Genomic DNA, 23,437 nt, shown 5'->3' with positions numbered 1-23,437 from the left:
GAGGAATTACAGACTGGGAGTCCGCAAGCCTGGCAATAGGTTTCTCGGATGCCCCACAGATCAGCGGAGTTAAGGGGCCAGGAAGTGCTTCTTTTATGGACAGATGCCTGCTTGAAATAATGTGAAGGATACCAGGAAGCCTCCAAATAGCCTCTCTACCTCCTGCCATGATGTATGGAGTTCCAACACCCAAATATTCTTTTCTTTGGATATGAAAGCCTCTTCATTCATTGAGAAATCCATATTAATATGTCAGAGCCCCTAGGAAGGTGAAATCAACTCAACTAAATACAATAGATTGTATCGAGCACTCATTCTGTGCCTTAAGTCCTGGGGAGGTTCAGATGGTTTGCACTAGACTGCTAACCTAAATGTTGGCAGTTCAAACCCACCAGCTGTGCTGCAGAAGAAAGGTCTGGCAATTTGCTTCTGTAAAGACTATAGCCAAGAAAACCCTATGGAACAGTTTTACTCTGTAACACGTGGGGTCACCATGAGTCGGAATCTACTTGATAGCAACGGGTTTGATTTTTGTTGTTCTATTCTGTGCTAAACACGTTGAACAAGAAAAAAATGCTGGCCCTCAAGATGCTCATTTTTTAAAAATAATTTTATTTATTTTGTTGTTGCTTAGAATATACAGCAAAACATACACCAGGTCAACAGCTTTTATACGTACCATTTAGTGACACTGATTACATTCTTTGAGTTGTGTAACCAGTCTCACCCGCCTTTTCTGAGTTGTTCTTTCCTCATTAACATAAATTCACGGCCCTCTAAGGTTCCTACCTAATCTTTAGAATTGCTGTTATCAATTTGATCCTATATAGATAGTTCTTAAAAGAGCATAATATTCAAGGAAGACTTGTTTTTACTAGTTAAGCTCAACTAGTGTTTGGTTTTAAGAAGACTTCAAGGCATAATTTTGGTTTAAGGTTTAAAGATTATCTCAGGGCTATAGTTTCAGGGGTTCATCCAATCTTCATGGCTTCAGGAAGTCTGGAGTCCATGAGAATTTTAAATTCTGTTCTGCATTTTCCCCCTTTTGATCAGGATTCATCTATGGAATCTTTGATCAAAATGTTCAGTAATGGTAGCCAGGTTCCATCCAGTTCTTCTGGTCTCATAGCAAAGGAGGCAGTTGTTCATGGAGGCAATTAGCCACACAGTCTATATTCTCCTCCTATTCCTGACTCTCCTTCTTCCTCTATTGTTCCAGGCAAATAGAGACCAATTGCTCTGCCTTGGGTGGCTGCTTGCAAGCTTTTTAAGATCGCAGGCACTACACATCAAACTAGGATGTAGAATAGAGGTACTAAAAAGGTTATTAGGCCAATTAACTGGGATTTTCCATGAAATCATGACTCTAAACCTCCAAACCAAGGAATCAAATCCTGTGAGGTGTTTGGTTTTACACAATCAGCCTCAGCAGCTACTCTTTCTTTCTTTCTTTTTTTTTTTTTTCTGTCGTTGTTGGAAATATATCACAAAACTTTTGCCAACTCTACTTTTTACAGGTGTACAACTTATTGACAGCAATTACAATAATTGGTTGTACAACCCTACCCTTAATCACCATGATATTTCCATTACCGTTAAGTCCCCCGTCCCCTTCCTTCCCTCCCCCCGATAACCACTAATAAACTTTGTTCTCTGCACATTTGTCTTTTCTTGTCTCTTTATATAAGTAAGGTCATACCATATTTGTCCTTTTGTGACTGATTTATTTCTTTTAGCATAATGTCTTCCACTCCATCCATATCGTTGCGTGTATCCAGGTTTCATTTCTCCTACTGGCTGAGTAGTATTCCATTGCACATATGTACCACATTTTGTTTATTCATTCAACTGTTGATGGACATTTAAGTTGTTTGCACACATTGGCTATTTTGAATAGTGTTGCAGTGAACATTACTGTACAAGTCTCTGACCCTCTCCTTTCAAAGCTTTTGGATATACACCTAGCAGTGGAATTTCTGGGTAATATGGTAGTTCTGGAAACCCTGGTGGCGTACTGGTTAAGCGCTACGGCTGCTAACAAAAGGGTCGGCAGTTCGAATCCACCAGGCATTCTTTGGAAACTCTATGGGGCAGTTCTACTCTGTCCTATAGGGTCACTATGAGTTGGAATTGACGCGACGGCACTGGGTTTGGTTTTTGGTTTTTGGTTATGGTAGTTTTATTTTTGAACTGTCACACTGTTTTCCACGATGGCTATGACATTTTGCATTCCCACCAGCAATGAGCAGGAGTTTCAATTTCCCCAACGTTTGTTGTTTTGTTGTTTTCTGGGTTTGTTTGTTTGTCTGCTTATCTTAGCCATCCTAGTGGAACTGAAATGTTATCTAATTGTGGTTTTGATTTGCATCTCTCTGATGGCTAACGATGCTAAGTATCTTTTCATGTGTTTGGTGACCATTTGAATGTCCTCTTCAATGAAATCTCTATTCCAGTCCTTTGCCCATTTTATGATTGGGTTTTTTTGTTGTTGTTAAGTTGTCAAAGTTTTATATATATATTGGTTATTAGGTTCTGTAATGGAAAGCCATTGGAAGATTTTAAGCAGGGAAGTGACCTAATCTGATTTGCATTTTTTAAAGATCTCTTTGTGGAGAATGTATTATAGGGGACAAATATGGAAGCAGGAAGATCAACTGTAAGGCTTTTGTTTCAAACCAAATGAGAAATGATGGTGGCTTGAACCAAGCTGTGAAGATAAAGGGTTGTTAACAGATTTGGTATCTATTTTTGTGATAGAATCAACTGGACTTGCTAATAGATTGGATGCAGGTAGCAGAAAAAAAAAAAAGAACCAAACAAAACAGTTTAGAGGCAAATAGGTGGGTGACTGTAACATCAAGAGGAAGAAGCTAAATTTCAAAACCTGGATACCATCTGCCTATTTATGATAATACTTCTCATACTATTCAAAGAGATTATCTAGGGAGAAAAGGAAAAAAGAGAATTGCTTAAAGATTAAGTCTAGGGCACAACAGATGCTGAACTAGAGTATGGCAGCTATTGTACCAGCCCCGGGCACACGGCGCCACTGAGCAGTTTCTATTAAACCGGTTTGGCAGGCGGTGTATCTGTGGAAAATGGCGTCTGTGGCAAACACTGAAATTGCGCCCCTGTCCAAACATCGGGCACCCCTCTTTTAGATAACTTTACCGTAATATCAGCTCAAAAATACAAGTCGCGCTCGTTAATCTTTTGACTAACACATTACCGTGCTTGAGGTAGGACATAGAGCCTTTCTGGGTTAATAGAAACAGCTCGGTGGCGCCACGTGCCTAGGGCTGCTGCAATACCCTAGACCCGCCACTGGTGGGCACTCCATGTGAAGAGGTTGAGCACAGAATCAAAAAAAAAAAACAACAAACAGTTCCCTCATAGTGACCCTATAGGACAGTGTAGAACTGTCCCCCTATGCTTTACAAGGAGCATCTCGTGGATCTGAACTGCCAACCTTTATGATTAAGCAGCCAATCTCTTAACCGCTATGCTAGCGCTCCAACACAGAAAAAATCAGCAAAAAACATTGAGGTGGAGCAACTAGTGAAGATGAAAACCAGGTGAGCATGTTGTTGAGGAAACCAAAGAAGGCAGTATTTCAACAGCAAGAGAATAGTCAGCTGAACCAAATACTGCAGTGAGGTTGACTAAGACAGAGAAGTAACCATTGGATTTGGCGCTATGAAGGTCATCAGTAACCTTGACCTTCTAGGTTGCACTGGAGAAAAACCGATGAAGGACTGATCACACAGTGATCAGTCCAGCCTGCCTGAGCTTGTCGTCTGTGTCACTTCAGAAGGACCCCGCACCCTATGGACTCACAGACCTGGGTTTACATCTTGGCTCTTCCGCTTACTACCTGTATGAACTTGGGCAACTTACAAATCCTTTCTAGCTTTAGTAGCCTTTTATAAAATTATCATGGATATTGGTAGATGTCATATGTATAAGCATTAGTCACTGGGACGCTGTAGATTCTCCATAGGTGGTTACTTTATTACTTTATTATTTGTTTTACAAGCAAAATCTATTCAATGAAGTAACAGTATGTCAAAGTTAACAAATCATTAGTGGTCAGATGGCTTTTATTTCTTTTTACCATCGTCATCTCACTGGTTGCTTGTTTACCAACCTCCGCTCTTGTCTGTGTAACTATGTTTGTGGTAATGATAACTGAGTAAGAAATATCTAGTGTGTGACAAGAGACCCTTAGAGAATTAAAGCAGAGGGTAAAATCATCAGTTCCTTCCTTCTCTCTCTGCAAGGACACCCAGGGGCCACATTGTTCAAGAATAATTGTGGTTCTGAAAATCTGCTCCATTTCCCGTTATTAAAGAGCAGGTTGCCCTTTCTTAAAACTTCTCCAAGATACCACTACTCTCCAAAGTGGAAATTTCACTCAGAGAAAAATCAGGCTTAATAAGGTGATTCAGAGTTTTATTGAATAAACTTCACAAATGGGCATTTTGATTACATACCAGGTACTCAGTACAAATCAGGAAACCAAAGCTTTGTTTTAAAGCCTAAAGCAATCTTGCAGCTCATAAAATCTTTGAGAAAAGCCCTAAGTTTGTTTCTTCCAGAACTTCTTATCTTCATTCAGTGACACCCATTTATCCATTAATGGACCACTTCCTTTTCAGAAAGAACCTAAGATATAGTGTATTCCTAGGTTCTCTATTACAAAGCTCTATCTTCAGTACTACCATGAAGACAAGTGGAAAAAATATCAGACTTAGTGCCAGAAAATTGGTTCAAATCAAGACAATGGCACTTCCTAGCTATATGTCACAGAGTAAATCAACATATTTTTAACCTTAATGAGGATAACAACATTTACCTTACAGGATTCTTCCAAAAACTAAAAGAGATAAAATATGCTGATTTACATCTGGGGTCTGAACTGCTAGCAAGTGGCCATCTAAGATGCATCAATTGGTCTCAACCCACCTGGAGCAAGGAAGAATGAAGAACACCAAAGACACAAGGTAATTATGAACTTAAGAGACAGAAAGGACCACATAAACCTGAGACTACATCAGCCTGAGACCAGAAGAACTGGATGGTGCCCGGCCACAAGCGATGACTGCCCTGACAGGGAACTCAACACACAAACCCTGAGGGAGCAGGAGAGCAGTGGGATGCAGACCCCAAATTCTCATTAGAAAACCAGGGTTAACGGTCAGACTGGGACTGGAGGGACCTCAGAGGCCATGGTCCCCAGACTTTCTGTTAGCCCAAGACAGGAACCATTCCCAAAGCTAACTCTTCAGACGGGGATTAGACTGGAATAGCAGATGGAAAATGACACTGGCAAAGAATGTGCGTCTCGGATCAAGTGGACTCATGAGACTATGTCGGCATCTTCTGTCTGGAGGGGGGATGAGAGGCCAGAGGGGGCCAGAAGCTACCCGAATGGACACGAGGAGAGAGAGTGGAGGGAAGAACTGTGCTGTCTCATTAGAGGGAGAGCAATTAGGAGTGTATGGCAAGGTTTACGTAAATTTTTGTATGAGAGACTGACCTGATTTGTAAACTTTCACTCAAAGCACAATAAAAATTAATTTTTAAAAAATGCCAATTTAGTCTATAAATAATAAAAAAAAAACCTGTTGCCATCGAGTCCATTCCAACTCATAGTGGCCCTATAGGACAGAGTAGAACTGCCCCATAGGGTTTCCAAGGAGTACCCGGTGGATTCGAGCTGCAGACCTTTTTGGATCTTAACCACTACGCCACTAGGGTTTCCTTATGAAATACAGAGCACCATAAAAATGTAAGGCATGTTATGATTTCTGTACAAAGATGACTCATCCATCATTCAATGAACATTATTAAGTATTGTCATGTGACAGACACTTCACTAGGTGGTTAAGGTACAAATTCAAAAAAAAGGTAGTCATTGACCCTAAGGAGCTTAGACTCCAGTGGGGACAACAAAACCACAAGGTGGAGAGATGCAGGCTTTTCTGTGGCTCTGGGTGCCAGGGAGCCTAGGAGGAGTTCTCAGACTGTGATGGGGCTGTGAGGGTGGTCGGAAGACTTCCTGAGGGGGTAACACTGGAACTGTTTCAGTACAAATCCAACAGCAAATCAAACCCCAATCGTTCTGGGAGTGGTCCACACACGCTATGGTCCTAGGCACCAGCCAGGTCAAAAGCTTCCCGCCCCTTTAAGGCAGAATTTCTCGACCTCAGTTCTACTGACATTTGGGGCCAGATAATTCTTTGTCACAGGGAGCTGTTGTGTGCATCATATACTGTTTAACAGCGTCCCAACCTCTACTCACAAGGTTCCAGTAGCATCCCTGCCCCAGTTGTAACAACCAAACATGTCTCCAGACATCGTCAATGGCCCTGGGGGGCAAAATTCCCCCCAGTTGAAACTACTACCTTAAGGTCATGGAAAATCAGTGCAGGTGGTTCTAGAAGGACTGGAATCCATACAATTAGTGTTCAGATCATTGGAATAGGCGCTCAATAAATACTGAGTGAACGAATGAGCTCTCTGGAGCTCCTTTGACATATTCCTTTTGGGTCTCACCCAGAAGAGTTCAGGACTGGTATTTTAGCTCATGGGCACACCACAGCAATAGTACCACAACCATTTATCCACTGCTCTATAAACATTATATGATCTTGGTCAAGTATCTTAAACTCTCTGTTTCCTTGGTTCTTAAAGGGGGACACAAAACCCTATTTTGCAGGGAGGCTGGGAGGATTACAGGAGATAATTTACATGAAACCTACAACACAAAGGGCCTGGGCGGTTCACTCTTAAGCTTTACCTGCTGAAGCTAGCTAGGGAGGTTTGGGTATAAACTGTTTGGGTTATGAACACGTGTGGAATGCCAGGTGCCACTGTGCCAGGAACTAACAATGAGCTATGCAACCCATGCCTCACAAGCACCAACCTGGTTACAGAGCAGAGGCCCAGAGAATTGGGGCTTGCCAAGGATTACACAGCTGATAAGTGCCTTGTCCATGAACTCAGGGAAGGCTCAGTCAGCACTCAGGGCCCCTAGCTTGTCCGCCATCACTACTTCCATCACACTGAGGCTTATGAGGATCCTGGGTTTTGGGGAAATGCTTATTGTATTCTGTGTCCTGTAGCTTCGTGTAGACATAGACCACCAGATCTGGAAACATCTTCTGAAAATACCAGGAAGGATCTCCGATTTTCAACTTCATGCTGAAATGAAACAAATGGTTTGGCATGCTTGTCCCCAATCCTTCTTCCTCCCTCACAGCATCTGGCCCCGGGGACCTCCCTGCTCCCTTGATTTCTACAGCAGGATAAACAAGGACTTTGGAATCTGACAGAGCAAGATGCAGATCCTGACACCTCAACAAATGGTGCAATCTTTGGAGACTTAATCTCTCTGAACCTCAGTTTTATCACGCATAAATGGAGAAAATATAATTTCGCAATCCTTTATCTACGATTTCAAAACAGCCCTGGAAAAGAAAACAGCTCTGGAAACTGAAAAGGGTTGCTTTTTTTTTTTCTCCCCCCACCCCCCCCCCCCAGTGGGAAATTTGTAGGTAATGTTCTTGGTAGCAAAGTTGACTTTTACTAACACGGGGCTAGTTTTAGACTTTTGTTATTTCCCATTCACCTCACTCACCTGCCCAGTTCCCTTGTGTTTCCTCACACAAGGAAGTCACTAACCTGCTGTTCAAGGGGGTACAGCAAAAGCTGACAAGGAAGATGATAGCCTATTTCGCATATCCATCACTAACTGTGTGGCCCCGTGACAGTCCTTTGCCCGAAGAGAAGGGACTAACTGCTCTCATCAAATTAAGTTTCCAAATTTCCATCAGTGGATCTAAATTTAGAATTGGATTTTTCAAATTGTTCTTGAATTATAGGAACGAAAACAATGCTTACTCTTTATTCTTTTCTTCATTAATATGTTCTCCCAGATTCCGGATGAACCTCAGCAGATCACCCACAGTGTCCCGGTAGTAGTAATTTCTTCTGTTTTTATAGAACTCGTTCATTTTTGTCATAACAGTTTGGTCAATCTAAAACAAACAAACAAACAAAACATGCAAAAATGTGGTGGCGACATTCTGTATCCCACTTTGGAGAGTGGTGTCTGGGTCCTTAAATGCTAGCAAGTGGCCATCTAAGATGCATCAATTGGTCTCAACCAACCTGGAGCAAAGGAAAATGAAGAACACCAAGGACACAAGGTAATTATGAGCCCAAGAGACAGAAAGGGCCACATAAAGCAGACACTACATTAGCCTGAGACCAGAACAACTAGATGGTGCCCGGCTACAACCCATGACTGCCCTGACAGGGAACACAACAGAGAACCCCTGAGGAAGCAGGAGAGCAGTGGGATGCAGATGCCAAATTCTCGTAAAAAGACCAGACTTAATGGTCTGACTGAGACTAGAAGGACCCCGGTGGTCATGGTCTCCAGATCTTCTGTTAGCGCAAGACAGGAACCATTCCCAAAGCCAACTCCTCAGACAGGGATTGGACTGGACAATGGGACAGAAAAAGATGCTGGTGAAGAATGAGCTTCTTGGATTAAGTAGACACTTGAGACTATGTTGGCATCTGCTATCTGGAGGAGAGATGAGATGGCAGACGGGGTCACGAGCTGGCGGAATGGGCACAAAAAGAGAGAGTAGAGGGAAGGAGCAGGCTGTCTCATTAGGGAGAGAGCAATTAGGAGTATATTTGTTTTTGTTGTTCTCGTTAAGTGCCGTCGAGTCCGTTCCGACTCATACCAACCCTATGCACAACAGAACAAAATGCTGCCTGGTCCTGCGCCATCCTTACAATCGTTGTTATGCTTGAGCCCATTGTTGCAGCCACTGTGTCAGTCCACCTCGTTGAGGGTCTTCCTCTTTTCCGCTGACCCTGTACTTTGCCAAGCTTGATGTCTTTCTCCAGAGACTGATCCCTCCTGACAACATGTCCAAAGTATGTAAGACGCAGTCTCGCCATCCTTGCCTCTATGGAGCATTCAGCCTATACTTCTTCTAAGACAGATTTATCCATTCTTCGGGCACCCCATGGTGTATTCAATATTCTTCACCAACACCACAATTCAAAGGCATCAATTCTTCTTCTGTCTTCTTATTCATTGTCCAGATTTCACGTGCATATGATGCGATTGAAAATACCATGGCTTGGGTCAGGTGCACCTTAGTCTTCAAGGTGACATCTTTGCTCTTCAACACATCAAAGAAGTCCTTTGCAGCAGATTTACCCAATGCAATACATGTTTTGATTTCTTGACTGCTGTTTCCATGGCTGTTGATTGTGGATCCAAGTAAAATGAAATTCTTGGCAACTTCAATCTTTTCTCCGTTTATCATGATGTTGCTCATTAGTCCAGTTGTGAGGATTTTTGTTTTCTTTATGTTGAGGTGCAAGCCATACTGAAGACTGTGGTCTTTGGTCTTCATGAGTAAGTGCTTCAAGTCCTCTTCACTTTCAGCAAGCAAGGTTGTCTCATCTGCATAATGCAGTTTGTTAATGAGTCTTCCTCCAATCCTGATGCCCCATTCTTCTTCATACAGTCCAGCTTCTCAGATTATTTCCTCAGCATACAGGTTGAATAGGTAGGGTGAAAGAATACAAGCCTGGCACACACCTTTCCTGACTTTAAACCAATCAGTATCCCCTTGTTCTATCCGAACAACTGCCTCTTGATCTATGTAAAGGTTCCTCATGAGCACAATTAAGTGTTCTGGAATCCCCATTCTTCACAACGTTATCCATAATTTGTTATCATCCACACAGTCGAATGCCTTCGCATAGTCAACAAAACACAGGTAAACATCCTTCTGGCAGTCTCTGCTTTCAGCCAGGATCCCTCTGACATCAGCAATGATATCCCTGGTTCCACGTCTTCTTCTGAAACCAGCCTGAATTTCTGGCAGTTCCTTGTCGATATACTGCTGTAGCCATTTTTGAATGATCTTCAGCAAAATTTTGCTTGAATGTGATATTAATGATATTATTCTATAATTTCCACATTCGGTGGGATCACCTTTCTTGGGAATAGCCATAAACATGGATCTCTTCCAGTCATTTGGCCAGGAAGCTGTCCTCCATAGTTCTTGGCATAGACGAGTGAGCACCTCCAGCACTGCATTCATTCGTTGAAATATCTCAATTGATAGTCCATCAATTTCTGGAGCCTTGTTGTTTGCCAATGCCTTCAGAGCAGCTTGGACTTCTTCCTTCAGTACCATTGGTTCCTGATCATATGCTACCTCTTGAAATGGTTGAACGTCGACTAATTCTTTTTTGTATAATGACTGTGTATTCCTTCCATCTTCTTTTGATGCTTCCTGCGTCGTTTAACATTTTCCCCATAGAATCCTTCACTATTGCAACTCGAGGCTTGAATTTTTTCTTCAGTGCTTTCGGCTTGAGAAACACCGAGTGTGTTCTTCCCTTTGGGTTTACCATTTCCAGCTCTTTGCACATGTCATTATAATACTTTACTTTGTCTTCTCAAGCTGCCCTTTGAAATCTTCTGTTCAGTTCTTTTACTTCATCAATTCTTCCTTTTGCTTTAGCTGCTCAATGCTCAAGAGCAAGTTTCAGAGTCTCCCCTGACATCCATCTTGGTCTTTTCTTTCTTTCCTGTCTTTTCAACGACCTCTTGCTTTCTTCATGGATGATGTCCTTGATGTCATTCCACAACTCATCCAGTCCTCGGTCACCACCGTTCAATACGTCAAATGTATTCTTCAGATGGTCTCTAAATTCAGGTGGTCATATTTTGGCTCTCGTGGACTTGCTCTGATTTTCTTTGGTTTCAGCTTGAACTTGCATAAGAGCAATTGATGGTCTGTTCCACAGTCAGCCCCTGGCCTTGTTCTGACTGATGATTGAGCTTTTCCATCATCTCTTTCCACAGCTGTAGTCAATTTGATTTCTGTGTGTTCCATCTGGTGAGATCCATGTGTAGAGTCACCGTTTATGTAGCTGGGAGAAGGCATTTGCAATGAGGAAGTCGTTGGTCTTGTAAAATTCTATCATTGGCTCTCCAGCATTGTTTCTATCACCAAGGCCGTATTTTCCAACTACTGACCCTTCTTCTTTGTTTCCAGCTTTTGAATTAAAATCACCAGTAACTATCAATGCATCTTGATTGCATGTTCAATCAATTTCAGACTGCAGCAGCTGATAAAAATCTTCTATTTCTTCATCTTTGGCCCTAGTGGTTGGTGCATAAATCTGAAAAATAGTCATATTAACTGGTCTTCCTTGTAGGCGTATGGATATTATCCTATCACTGCCAGCACTGTACTTCAGGATAGATCTTGAAATGTTCTTTTTGATGATGAACGTAACACCATTCCTCTTCAGGTTGGCATTCCCAGCATGGTAGACTATATGATTGTCTGATTCAAAATGGCCAATACCAGTCCATTTCAGTTCACTAATGCCTAGGATGTTGATGTTTATGCATTCCATTTCATTTTTGACGATTTCTGATTTTCCTAGATTCATACTTTGTACATTCCAGGTTCTGATTATTAATGGATGTATGCAGCTGTTTCTTCTCATTTTGAGGCATGCCACATCAGCAGATGAAGGTCCTGAAAACTTTACTCCATCCACATCATTGAGGTCGACTCTTCTTTGAGGAGGCAGCTCTTCGCCAGTCATCTCCTGAGTGCCTTGCAACTTGGGGGCCTCATCTTCCAGCACTATATCAGACAATGTTCCGCTGCTATTCATAAGCTTTTCACTGGCTAATACTTTTCAGAAGTAGACTTCCAGGTCCTTCTTCCTAGTCTGTCTTAATTTGGAAGCTCAGCTGAAACCTGTCCTCCATGGGTGACCCTGCTGGTATCTGAATACCGGTGGCATAGCTTCCAGCATCACAGCAACACACAAGTCCCCGTAGTATGAGAAACTGACAGACACGTGGGGGAGGAGTATATAGCAAAGTGTATATACATTTTTGTATGATAGACTGACTTAATTTGTAAATTTTCACTTGAAGCATAATAAAAATTTAAAAAAAAAGAAAACTACTTTAAAAAAATGAGGTCGCGACACAAAATAAATATAGATGGGATGCTAACAGGAAAAGGCAACCTACAAATTTCAATGTGTGGTGCGATTGCCACTAATTAATAAAGCAAATTGATAGAAAGAAAACAATGGAAGTAAACGCTGTTAAATACTGTTCACCAAAATGCTAAGTGGTTCTGTTAGGAGGTGAGATTTTAAGTAACTTTAAATTTGTGTCACTATTTTCCAAGTGAATTGCTTTTATAAGAATATGTTTAAATACATTTTAAGAAATAGTTTAAAACAGAGTTTAAACAGAGTTTAAAGTTCATCAAAATTCAATATGTCATTGATATATAGGGAACAGAACCATTGGACTGGGAAACAAAAGGACAGGGCTTCCTTCCTAGCTCTGCCACTCTGGCTGTCCAAGCCTGAGTCAGTCAAGTATTGACTCTGTGCCTAGATCCCCTCAGCAATCAAATGAGTTGGTGGACCTGAGCCATCCTAGCTTTTTGTAGTGGACTGGCTTATGCACATGGCTTCTGTAGCTAGACTGCCTAGCTTCCAGTCCTGCTTCACCCACCGTTGGCTCTGTGCCTTTGGAAAAATTATTTATCTGTGCCTCAGAATGGAGTTAATTGCCCCAGAGGTTGTTATAAGGATTCACTCTGGTAACATGGTAACATCTGTAAAATGCTTAACACAATAGCTGGCACTTAGGGAGCACTACATAATTATAAGCTATTATGGTATTTTTTTTCTAAAATAACACACCCAAACATATAATGAGCATAAAGCACACCTAGGAAGATAATTCACAAAGGGGCCATGTGGTTGGCAAAAACATGTAACATGCAAGTTATTTGTGTAAAATACTGTAATATCATGCTCTGGTTTCAAAGTTCTCTGTCTCAACAACTTTAAGTTTTAGTTGAAGTTTTATAGATTTTCATTTTGTAGAGTCACAGCACACTTATCCATGCTAAGGATACAACAACAGACAAGACGAAGGGTAGCCCCTACTCCTATGGAGCTTACAGACTAACAGGTAAGACAGACACTAAGCAGCAATTATGAGAGTGATGTGAACTCTAGAGACAAGAAAGGGAAGGAAAGCAATATGAAAACCAGAAACAAAGAGGAGAAACAGAGTCCTAGGTCAGGCCTAGATCAGGGCAATATTGGTCACAGTTGAAGACCTGGAGATTGGGGAACCTCCCACGATACTTTGCATGTGTCTCTGGGGTACTCAGCTCACATCACTTAGCCAGTACTTCTTTGCTTTTCCCTACCCACAGAGCTCATGTTGTATTCTCCTCTGTATCTTCATGGTCTGGCTAGGGACTGATACATAGTTGGGACTTGATAGATATTTGTTAATTAATAATAATTGAAGGTCTGATAGTACTGACTAGATCAAGAAGGCGATTAATTTTATAGTGTTTCCTTTTATTTTGCTCAAGTTAGGTGAAACTTTTCTTGGAGAAGAGACATCTGAACGATCATCTCTTCTCTGCAGTTCGTCTTCTCGGCCAGAGAAGGTCTGGATGTGGGTCCTCAGGGCTGGGCTCTTCGCAGGAAGTGGAGGTGGCGGGTCTTACAGGACAGACTCAGCTCATGGTGGAGTTCCCCCTTTGGGCTGTGGTCTACCTAATTGGCTGCTCTTTCACAATGGTAGTAGGATTATTAGTCAGACCCTTCTCAGAGAACGAGGCTTGAAGGAAAAAGCCACAGCAAAGGAAAAGATCCATAGGCTGGGACAAGGCCCTCCTAAGGGGGCACCTGGATAAGAGTGTATCAGGAGGGTCTGAGGCCTGGAGGAAAGAGGAGGGGCCAACCTCTGAAAGGGGGGACAAAGGCCCAAGATGGCAAAGGCAGTTTGGGTAGGGCAAGGTAAGGAAGAAATATCACCTCTTTCATCCCCTGGTTGGTTGGTCCAGGCCCAGGGTATAAGACAAGTTGAAAAAACTAACATAAAACATTTAGAACCACTTGTCAGAAGATGTAAGGACCCCGTTATACAAATTCTTATTCCTGAAATAACCCCCAGACCATAAAAATTTTTTGTACCTTAGAAGTCCACATGGCAAAACTTAGGGAATGTTCAGATGTCCTCGGTTTCAATATTTGGAGGATGACACTTTTAGTTTTTCGTAGTTTGATGTCAGATTCATTTCCCACGTCTCGAAGGGTCCTATAGCGGCTGAGGATGACAGAATTATCATGATCATTCCATCCTTTCCAGAAAAAGAAAACTGTCAGATTTTTATTTTTAATAAAAGTAGTAATAAAACAACCCAATCAAAAAAATAGGCAAAGGACTTGAATAGAAATTTCTCCAAAGAAGATATACAATAAGCCAGTAAACACATGAAAAGATGCTCAACATCATTAGTCTTTAGAGAAATGAAAATCAAAACCACAATGAGGTACCGCCTCACACCCACTTGAATGGCTATTATCAGACAAATGGAAAATAGTAAGTGTTAGAGAGGATGTGGAGAAATTGGAACTCCTGTCCATTGTTGGTGGGAATGTAAAATGGTACAGCCACTGTGGAAAAGTTTGGTGGTTCCTCAAAACTTAAATATATACCTACCATATGACCCAGGAACTTCACGACTAGGCGTATATATACTCACAAGAATTGAAAGCAGGGACTCCAACAGATACACATACACGAATATTCACTGAAGCAGTATTCATAACAGACAAAGGGTGGAAACAGCCCACGTGTCCATGAACAGAGGAATAGGTAAATAAAATGTGATATATACATAGAATGGAATATTATTTGGCCATAAAATTTTGATACATGCTATGACATGGATAAGCCTTGAAAATATTGCTGAGTGAAATAAGTCAGATACAAAAGGACAGACGTTATATGAGCCCACTTATATAAAATAGAATAGGCAAATGCATTGGAGACAGAAAATAGATTGCAGTTACCATAAGTTGAGGGGGGAGGGGAAATAAGGAGTTATTGTTTGGTGTGTGCACAGTTTCTCTTTGTGGTGATGAAAAAGGGTTGGAAATAGGTAGGGGTAATGGTTGCACAACATGGCGAATGTAACGACTGTCACTGAATTACATACTTAAGAAATGATTTAGTGCCATCAACAGATGAATGGATTAAAAAACTGTGGTACATACACACAATGGAATTCTATGCAATGATAAATAATAATGACAAATCTGCAAAACATCTCATAACATGCATGAATTTGGAGTACAGTATGCTGAGTGAAATAAGCCAATCACAAAAGGACAAGTATTGTGTGAGACACCTACTATAAAGTAACAACAGAAGGTTTACACACAGGAAAAAAGGAAAAAAAATTCTTTGGTGGTTACCAGGGAAGGTAGGGAAAATCACCAATTAGATAGAAGACACAAACTGATATAGGTGAAGGGAAAGGCAATATATTATATGAGGGAAGTCAATATAATATGACCAAGACAAGAGAGGACATGGAGAGAAGCATAAGAATAAAGGGCAACTACATAAAAAAAAACCAAAAACATAGCTTAGACAATCTTAGACAATCCTGCAGCAATAGTAATAACAAATAATAATTTATGAATGGACAGATAGGTAGATAGATAGGCCAAGAGCTGTGGGAGGATGTCAAGGAATACACCCACCAGAAAATACAGGTTTGGTGGTAGACATTTCTACATACATGATTCTAGATTCTACATACATGATATAGAACACACAAGGTACAAAGTCAAGGAAACCTCCTACACATAACCAAACACCTCATGGATGAAGTTCCTAGGCTAGAGGACCAAAAACCATAAAACTGGAGGACATCTATGTCAATCTGCACAACATAGAACATAAAGTCAATGTTCTGCATCCTACTTTAGTGAGTAGCCACTGGGGTCTTAAAAGCTTGTGAGTGGCCATCTAAGATACAGCTATGGATCTCTTCCCATCTGGAGTGAGGGTAAGTGAAGGACACCAAGGACCCAAGGGAGAAATTTGTCCAAAGAACTAATGGACCACATGAACCACAGCCTACTTGACCCCAAGATCAGAAGAATTAAACAGTGCCCAGCTACCACTACCAACTGCTCTGACTGGGATCATAACAGAGGATCCTGGGCTGGGCGGGAGAAAATTATAGAACAAAAGATTCAGAGGCGGGGCCAAGATGACGGAATAGCCAGATGCTTCCAACCATCCCTCTTACAACAAAGACCTGAAAAATCAAGTGAAATGATTACATTTATGACAAGCTAGGAGCCCTGAACATCAAATGCAAAGTTAGAAAATGGCCTGAGTGGCAGGGGGAGGGAAAGACTGTTCAGAAGCAGTGAGGAGTTACCAGGCCTGAATCGCCAGAATCCCTCAGGCACCATTCTCAGGAGTGGCTGCGGTGGGCTGGTGGTAGCGTTTGACCGCAGTTTCCCCAGGGAGAAGCAGCCAGCTGCACAGCCTACTCACACCTCCGGAACCAGAGAAGAACAGCACTCTCACCTAAAGCTAAGTACTTACGTATATTTTACCGCGACCTCCACCCCCAAGCCAGCTTCAGTGGCTGTTGATTTCCCTGGGCCCGAGATAGGCCCATTTGAGCTCCTGGAGCCATTCTCCCAGCCTTGGAGAAGGAGTAAATTCACAACAGGAGGAAAAGATAATTTGCCAATCCACTAACCTGAGGAGCTCAGGACAGAAGTGGTTCCTGTCCAGGCATAAATGGTCCATTAACTTTGAATAACTTTCCCCACTGCATGGACCTGTGTGGGCTTATTTCAGGCGAACAGGCCCTTGCTGGCAGACTGCAACTGTTTAAGCTGTGCGGTGGAGAGGTGGGTGTTTGATATTTGATACTGCTTTGCTATTAAACAGTGTCCTTACCTCCCAACATCAGGGGCCTAAGGATTGGTGGCTCCACTCAGGTCTCCCAGTGACAGGGGTCCAAGAATAACTGGTACCTCCCAGTCCTTACAACCAAAAGCACTGGGTGCCCATGGTCCATCTGCAGAACCCACCCACCTGTACGCTGTAGGGAGCAGGGGTGCACTTTCCTCAGAGACACTCAGGGGATGGTTTTCAGCCCCTGCTTTGTTCAGAGCATGATCCCCTGCTGCAACCAGACACCAGCTACACCAATCACCCCTGCCCCTCTAAGACTGTAAGACAGAGCCTGTACCACACACTTGATGACCAGCTACCTGGACACCTGAGCTGAATCCACACAATAAAAGTCAAGGAACTTATAAACTCACATGCCTGATAACAGCTCTAGCCATCTGGTGACAGGATGTCAAAGCTCCAAAGACAAAAATAATCAAGCTAGCTCACTCAAGCAACCCATCTGGGCATATCAAAACAAAACAAAGCAAGAAACTAGAATACAGTAACCAAACATAAAATAAACTAATACAATAACATAGATGGCTTGGACGCAACAGTCAATATCAAACCAAATAAAGAAACAGGCCATGATCACTTCAACAAACTCTCAAAACAGAGAATCAAAGGATCTTCTGGGTGAAGGCACCTTCCTGGAATTACTGGATGCAGAATTCAAAAGATTAATATACAGAACTCTTCAAGACATCAGGAAGGAGATAAGGCAATATGCAGAACAAGCCAAGGAACACACGGATAAAACAGTTGAAGAAATTAAAAAGGTTATTCAAGAATATAATGAAAAATTTAATAAGCTGCAAGAATCCATAGACAGACGGCAATCAGAAATTCAGAAAGATTAACAATAAAATTACAGAATTAGACAACTCAATAGAAAGTCAGAGGAGCAGAATCAAGCAACTGGAAGGCAGAATTGGTGACCTTGAAGAGAAAACACTTGGCACCAATATATTTGAAGAAAAATCTGATAAAAGAATTTTAAAAAATGAAGAAACTTTAAGAATCATTTGGGACTCTAACAAGAGAAATAACCTACAAGTGATTGGAGTACCAGACCAGGGAAGGATAACAGAAAATACAGAGAGAATTGTTGAAGATTTGTTGACAGAAAACTTCCCTGATATTGTGAAAGATGAGAAGATATCTATCCAAGAGGCTCATCGAACTCCACATAAGGTAAATTTTAAAAGAAAGTCACCAAGACATATTATAATCAAACTTGTCAAAACCAAACATAAACAGAGAATTCTAAGCACAGCTAGGGATAAACGAAAAGTCACCTACAAAGGAAAGTCAATAAGCTTGGACTACTTGGCAGAAACCATGTAGGCAGGAAAGCAATGGGATGACTTATATAAAACATTGAAGGAAAAAAATTGCCAGCCAAGAATCATATATCCAGCAAAACTGTCTCTCAAATATGAAGGTGAAATTAGGACCCTTCCAGATAAACAGAAGTTTAGGGAATTCATAAAAACCAAACCAACATCTAAGATGCATCAACTGGTCTCAACCCACCTGGAGCAAAGGAGAATGAAGAACACCAAGGTCACACGACAACTAAGAGCCCAAAAGACAGAGAGGGCCACGTGAACCAGAGACCTACATTATCCTGAGAACAGAAGAACTAGTTGGTGCCCGGCCACAATCGATGACTGCCCTGACAGGGAGCACAATAGAGAACCCCTGAGGGAGCAGGAGATAAGTGGGAGGCAGACCCCAAATTCTCATAAAAAGACCATACTTAATGGTCTGGATGTGACTAGAGGAATCCTGGCGGTCATGGTCCCCAAACGTTCTTTTGGCACAGGACGGGAACCATCCCCGAAGACGATTCATCAGACATGAAAGGGACTGGACAGTGGGTGGGAGAGAGATGCTGATGAAGAGTGAGCTAATAATATCAGGTGGACACTTGAGACTGTGTTGGCATCTCCTGTCTGGAGGGGGGATGGGAGGATAGAGAGAGTTGGAGGCTGCCAAAGTTTTCACGAAAGGAGAGACTGGAAGGGCTGACTCATTAGAGGGACAGCAAGTGGGAGTAAGGAGTAAGATGTATATTAACTTATATGTGACAGACTGACTTGATTTGTAAACGTTCACTTGAAGCTCAATAAAAGTTAATAATAATAAAAAAAAAAACCAAACCAAAACTACAAGAAATACCAAAGGGAGTTCTTTGATTAGAAAATCAACACTATCATGTATCGACCCAAGACTAGAACACTGGACAGAGCAATCAGAAGTTAACCCAGTCAGGGAAATCATAAAAATAAATCAAGATTAAAAAAAAAACCCTCAAAACAGGGAAACAGTAATGTTATTATGTAAAAGAAGACAACACTAAAACAATAAAGAGGGACTAAGAAATGTAGTCAAAGATAGTTCATGAGGAGAGGAAGACAAGGCTGTATAAAGAAATAAAAGTTAGGTTTAAACTTAGAAAAATAGGGGTAAATGTTAAGGTAACCACAAAGGAGACTAACTATCCTACTCATCAAAATAAAATACAAGAAAAAAATAGAGACTCAGCAGAAACAAAATCAACAACAATAAACAAGAAGAAGAGACAATATATAAACTACTCAGCACAAAAAATTAAGTGGGAAAAAGAAACTGTCAACAACACACAAAAAAAGACATCAAAATGACAGCACTAAACTCATACCTACCCATAACTACACTGAAAGCTAATGGACTAAATGCACTGATAAAGAGACAGAGAGTGGCAGAATAGATAAAAAATACATGATCCATCTATATACTGCCTACAAGAGACACATCTTAGAGACACAAACAAATTAAAACTCAAAGGATGGGAAAAAAACATATCAAGCAAACAACAATCAAAAAAGAGCAGGAGTGGCAATATTAACTTCTGACAAAATAGACTTTAAAGTTAAATCCACCACAAAGGATAAAGACGGACACTATATAATGATTAGAGGGACAATATACCAGGAGGATATGACCATATTAAATTTATATATGCACCCAATGTCAGGGTTACTCCACCCAACAGCAGCCAAGTATACTTCCTTTTCTAGTGCACATGGAACATTGTCTAGAATAGACCACATATTAAGTCATAAAGCAAGCCTTAGCAGAATCCAAAACATTGAAATATTACAAAGCATCTTCTCTGACCAGAAGGCCATAAAAATAGAAATCGATAACAGAAAAAGCAGGGAAAAGAAATCAAACACTTGGAAACTGAACAATAACCTGCTCAAAAAAGACTGGGTTATACAAGACATTAAGGATGGAATAAAGAAATTCATAAAATCCAATGAGAATGAAAATACTTCCTATCAGAACATTTGGGACAGAACAAAAGCAGTGCTCAGAGGTCATTTTATATCAATAAATGCACACATACAAAAAGAAGAAAGAACCCAAATCAAAGAATTATCCCGACAACTAGAACAAATAGAAAGAAAGCAACAAAGGAAACCCTCAGGCACCAGAAAAAAGGAAATAATAAAAATTAGAGCAGAACTAAATGAAATAGAAAGCAGAAAAATAATTGAAAGAGTTAACAAGACCAAAAGCTGGTTCTCTGAAAAAGTTAACAAAATTGATAAATTATTGGCCAAACTGACAAAAGAAAAACAGGACAGGAAGCAAGTAGCCTGAATAAAAAGTTAGACGGGTGTTGTTACAACAGACCCAACTGAAATTAAAAGAATCATATCAGATTACTATGAAAAATTGTACTCTAACAAATTTGAAAACCTAGAAGAAATGAACTCCTAGAAACACACTACCTGCCTAAACTAACACCAACAGAGGTAGAAAAACTAAACAGACCCATAGCAAAAGAAGAGATTGAAAAGGTAATCAAAAAACTCCCAACAAAAAAAAAAAGCCCTGTTCTAGACAGCTTCACTGCAGAGTTCTACCAAATTTTCAGAGAAGAATTAACACCATGACTACTAAAGGTATTTCAGGACATAGAAGAGGATGAAATACTCCAAAACTCATTCTATGAAGCCAGCATATCCCTGAGCGCAAAACCAGGTAAACACACACACACACAAAAAAGAAAATTAAAGACCTATCCCTTATGAGCTTAGATGCAAAAATCCTCAACAAAATTCTAGCCAATAGAATTTAACAACATATCAAAAAAAAACAATTCACCAGGACCAAGAGGGATTCATACCGGTATGCAGGGATGGTTCAATATTAGAAAAACAATGAATGTAATCCATCATATAAATAAAACAAAAAGACAAGGACCACATGATTTTATTAATCGATGCAGAAAAGGCATTTGGCAAAGTTCAACACCCATTGATAATAAAAAATCTCAGCAAACTACAAATAGAAGGAACATTCCTTAACATAATAAAGGGCATTTATACAAAACTGACAGCCAACATCATCCTAAATGGAGAGAGTCTGAAAGCATTCCCACTGAGATCGGGAACCAGACGAGGTTGCCCTTTATCACCACTCTTATTCAACATTGTGCTGGAGGTCCTAGCCAGAGCAACTAGGCAAGATACAGAAATAAAGGGCGTCCTGATTGGTAAGGAAGAAGTAAAAGTATCTCTATTTGCAGATGACATGATCTTATACACAGAAAACCCTAAGGAACCCTCCAGAAAACTACTGAAACTAATATAAGAGTTCGGCAGAGTATCGGGATACAAGACAAACATACAAAAATCAGTTGGATTTCTCTACACCAACAAAAAGAACATAGAAGAGGAAATCACCAAATCAATGCCATTTACAGTAGCCCCCAAGAAGATAAAATACTTAGGAATAAATCTTACCAGAGATGTGAAAGACTTATACAAAGAAAACTACAGTACACTTCTGCAAGAAACCGAAAGAGACTTACGTAAGTGGAAGAACATACCTTGCTCATGGATAGGAAGACTTAACATTATAAAAATGTCTTTTCTACCAAAAGCGATCTATACATTCAATGCAATTCCGATTCCAAGCCCAAGGACATTCTTTAATGAGATGAAGAAACAAATCACCAACTTCATACGGAAGGGAAAGGGGCCCCGGAGAAGTGAAGCATTGCTGAAAAAGAAGGACAAAGTGGGAGGCCTCACTCTACCTGATTTTAGAACCTATTATAAGACCACAGTAGTCAAAACAGCCTGGTACAACAACAAATACATAGACCAATCGGACAGAATTGAGAATCCAGACATAAATCCATCCACATATGAGCAACTGATATTTGACAAAGACACAAAGTGGGAATGGGGAAATGGCAGTCTTTTTTACAACTGGTGTGGGCATAACTGGATATCCATCTGCAAAAAAATGAAACAAGACCCATACCTCACTCCATGCACAAAAACGAGCTCAAAATGGATCAAAGACCTAAATATAAAATCTAAAAAGATAAAGATCATGGAAGAAAAAATAGGGATGATGTTAGGAGCCCTAATAAATGGCATAAACAGAATACAAACATTACTAACAATGCAGAAGAGAAACCAGATAACTGGGGGCTCCTAAAAATCAAACACCTATGCTCATCCAAAGGCTTCACCAAAGGAGTAAAAAGACTACCTACAGACTGGGGAGAAGTTTTTAGCTATGACATTCCGATCAGCATCTGATCTCTAAAATCTACAGGATACTACAAAAACTCAACAACAAAAAGACAAATATCCCAATTAAAAATGAGCAAAGGCTATGAACAGACACTTCACTAAAGAATACATTCAGGAAGCTAACAGATACATGAGGAAACGCTCAGGATCATTAGCCATTAGAGAAATGCAAATCAAAACTACAATGAGATTCCATCTCACTCCAACAAGGCTGGCACTAATCCAAAAAACACAAAATAATAAATGTTGGAGAGGTTGTGGAGAGATTAGGACACTTATACACTGCTGGTGGGGATGTAAAATGGTACAACCACTTTGGAAATCGATTTGGGACTTCCTTAAAAGGCTAGAAATAGAACTACCATACGATCCTGCAATCCCACTCCTCAGAATATATCCTAGAGAAATAAGAGCCTTTACATGAACAGATATACACACACCCATGTTCATTGAGGCACTGTTTACAATAGCAAAAAGATGGAAGCAACAAAGGTGCCTATCAATGGATGAATGAATAAATTAATTATGGTATATTCACACAATGGAATATTACGCATCGATAAAGCACAATAATGAATCCGTGAAACATTTCATAACATGGAGGAATCCGGAAGACATTATGCTGAGTAAAATTAGTCAGCTGCAAAAGGACAACTATTGTATAAGACCACTATCATAAGAACTGGAGAAATAGTTTAAACAGAGAAGAGAATATTCTTTGATGGTTATGAGAAGGGGGAGGGAGGGAGGCAGAGGGTTTTCACTAATTAGATAGTAGATAAGAGCTATTTTAGGTGAAGGGAAAGACAAGAGACAACACAGGAGAGGTCAGCACAACTGGACTAAACCAAAAGCAAAGAAGTTCCCTGAATAAACTGAATGCTTCAAAGCCCAGCGTAGCAGGGGTGGGGGTTTGGGGACCATGGTTTCAAAGGACATC

At 40.7% G+C, this 23,437-nt stretch overlaps 1 protein-coding gene across 2 annotated transcripts in view; it reads right to left on the bottom strand.

Annotated features, from left to right (window-relative positions):
• Positions 1-591: 591 nt before the first annotated feature.
• RNASEL (ribonuclease L) overlaps positions 592-23,437 on the bottom strand; it is a 36,652-nt gene continuing 13,806 nt past the window's right edge. For both annotated transcript variants that reach the window (XM_003410966.4, XM_023549212.2), the window contains exons 5-7: positions 14,092-14,224; positions 7,906-8,042; positions 592-7,206 (exon numbers count right to left, since the gene is read on the bottom strand). In XM_003410966.4, the coding sequence (XP_003411014.1) occupies positions 7,020-7,206; positions 7,906-8,042; positions 14,092-14,224 (457 nt within the window). In that variant the 3' untranslated portion in view covers positions 592-7,019. The remainder of the gene's footprint in view (positions 7,207-7,905; positions 8,043-14,091; positions 14,225-23,437) is intronic.

Source organism: Loxodonta africana, chromosome 25 (genome assembly GCF_030014295.1).
Source record: "Loxodonta africana isolate mLoxAfr1 chromosome 25, mLoxAfr1.hap2, whole genome shotgun sequence".
In the NCBI taxonomy this organism is placed as follows: Eukaryota; Metazoa; Chordata; class Mammalia; order Proboscidea; family Elephantidae; genus Loxodonta; species Loxodonta africana.
This window is presented reverse-complemented; position numbering and strand designations above follow the sequence as displayed.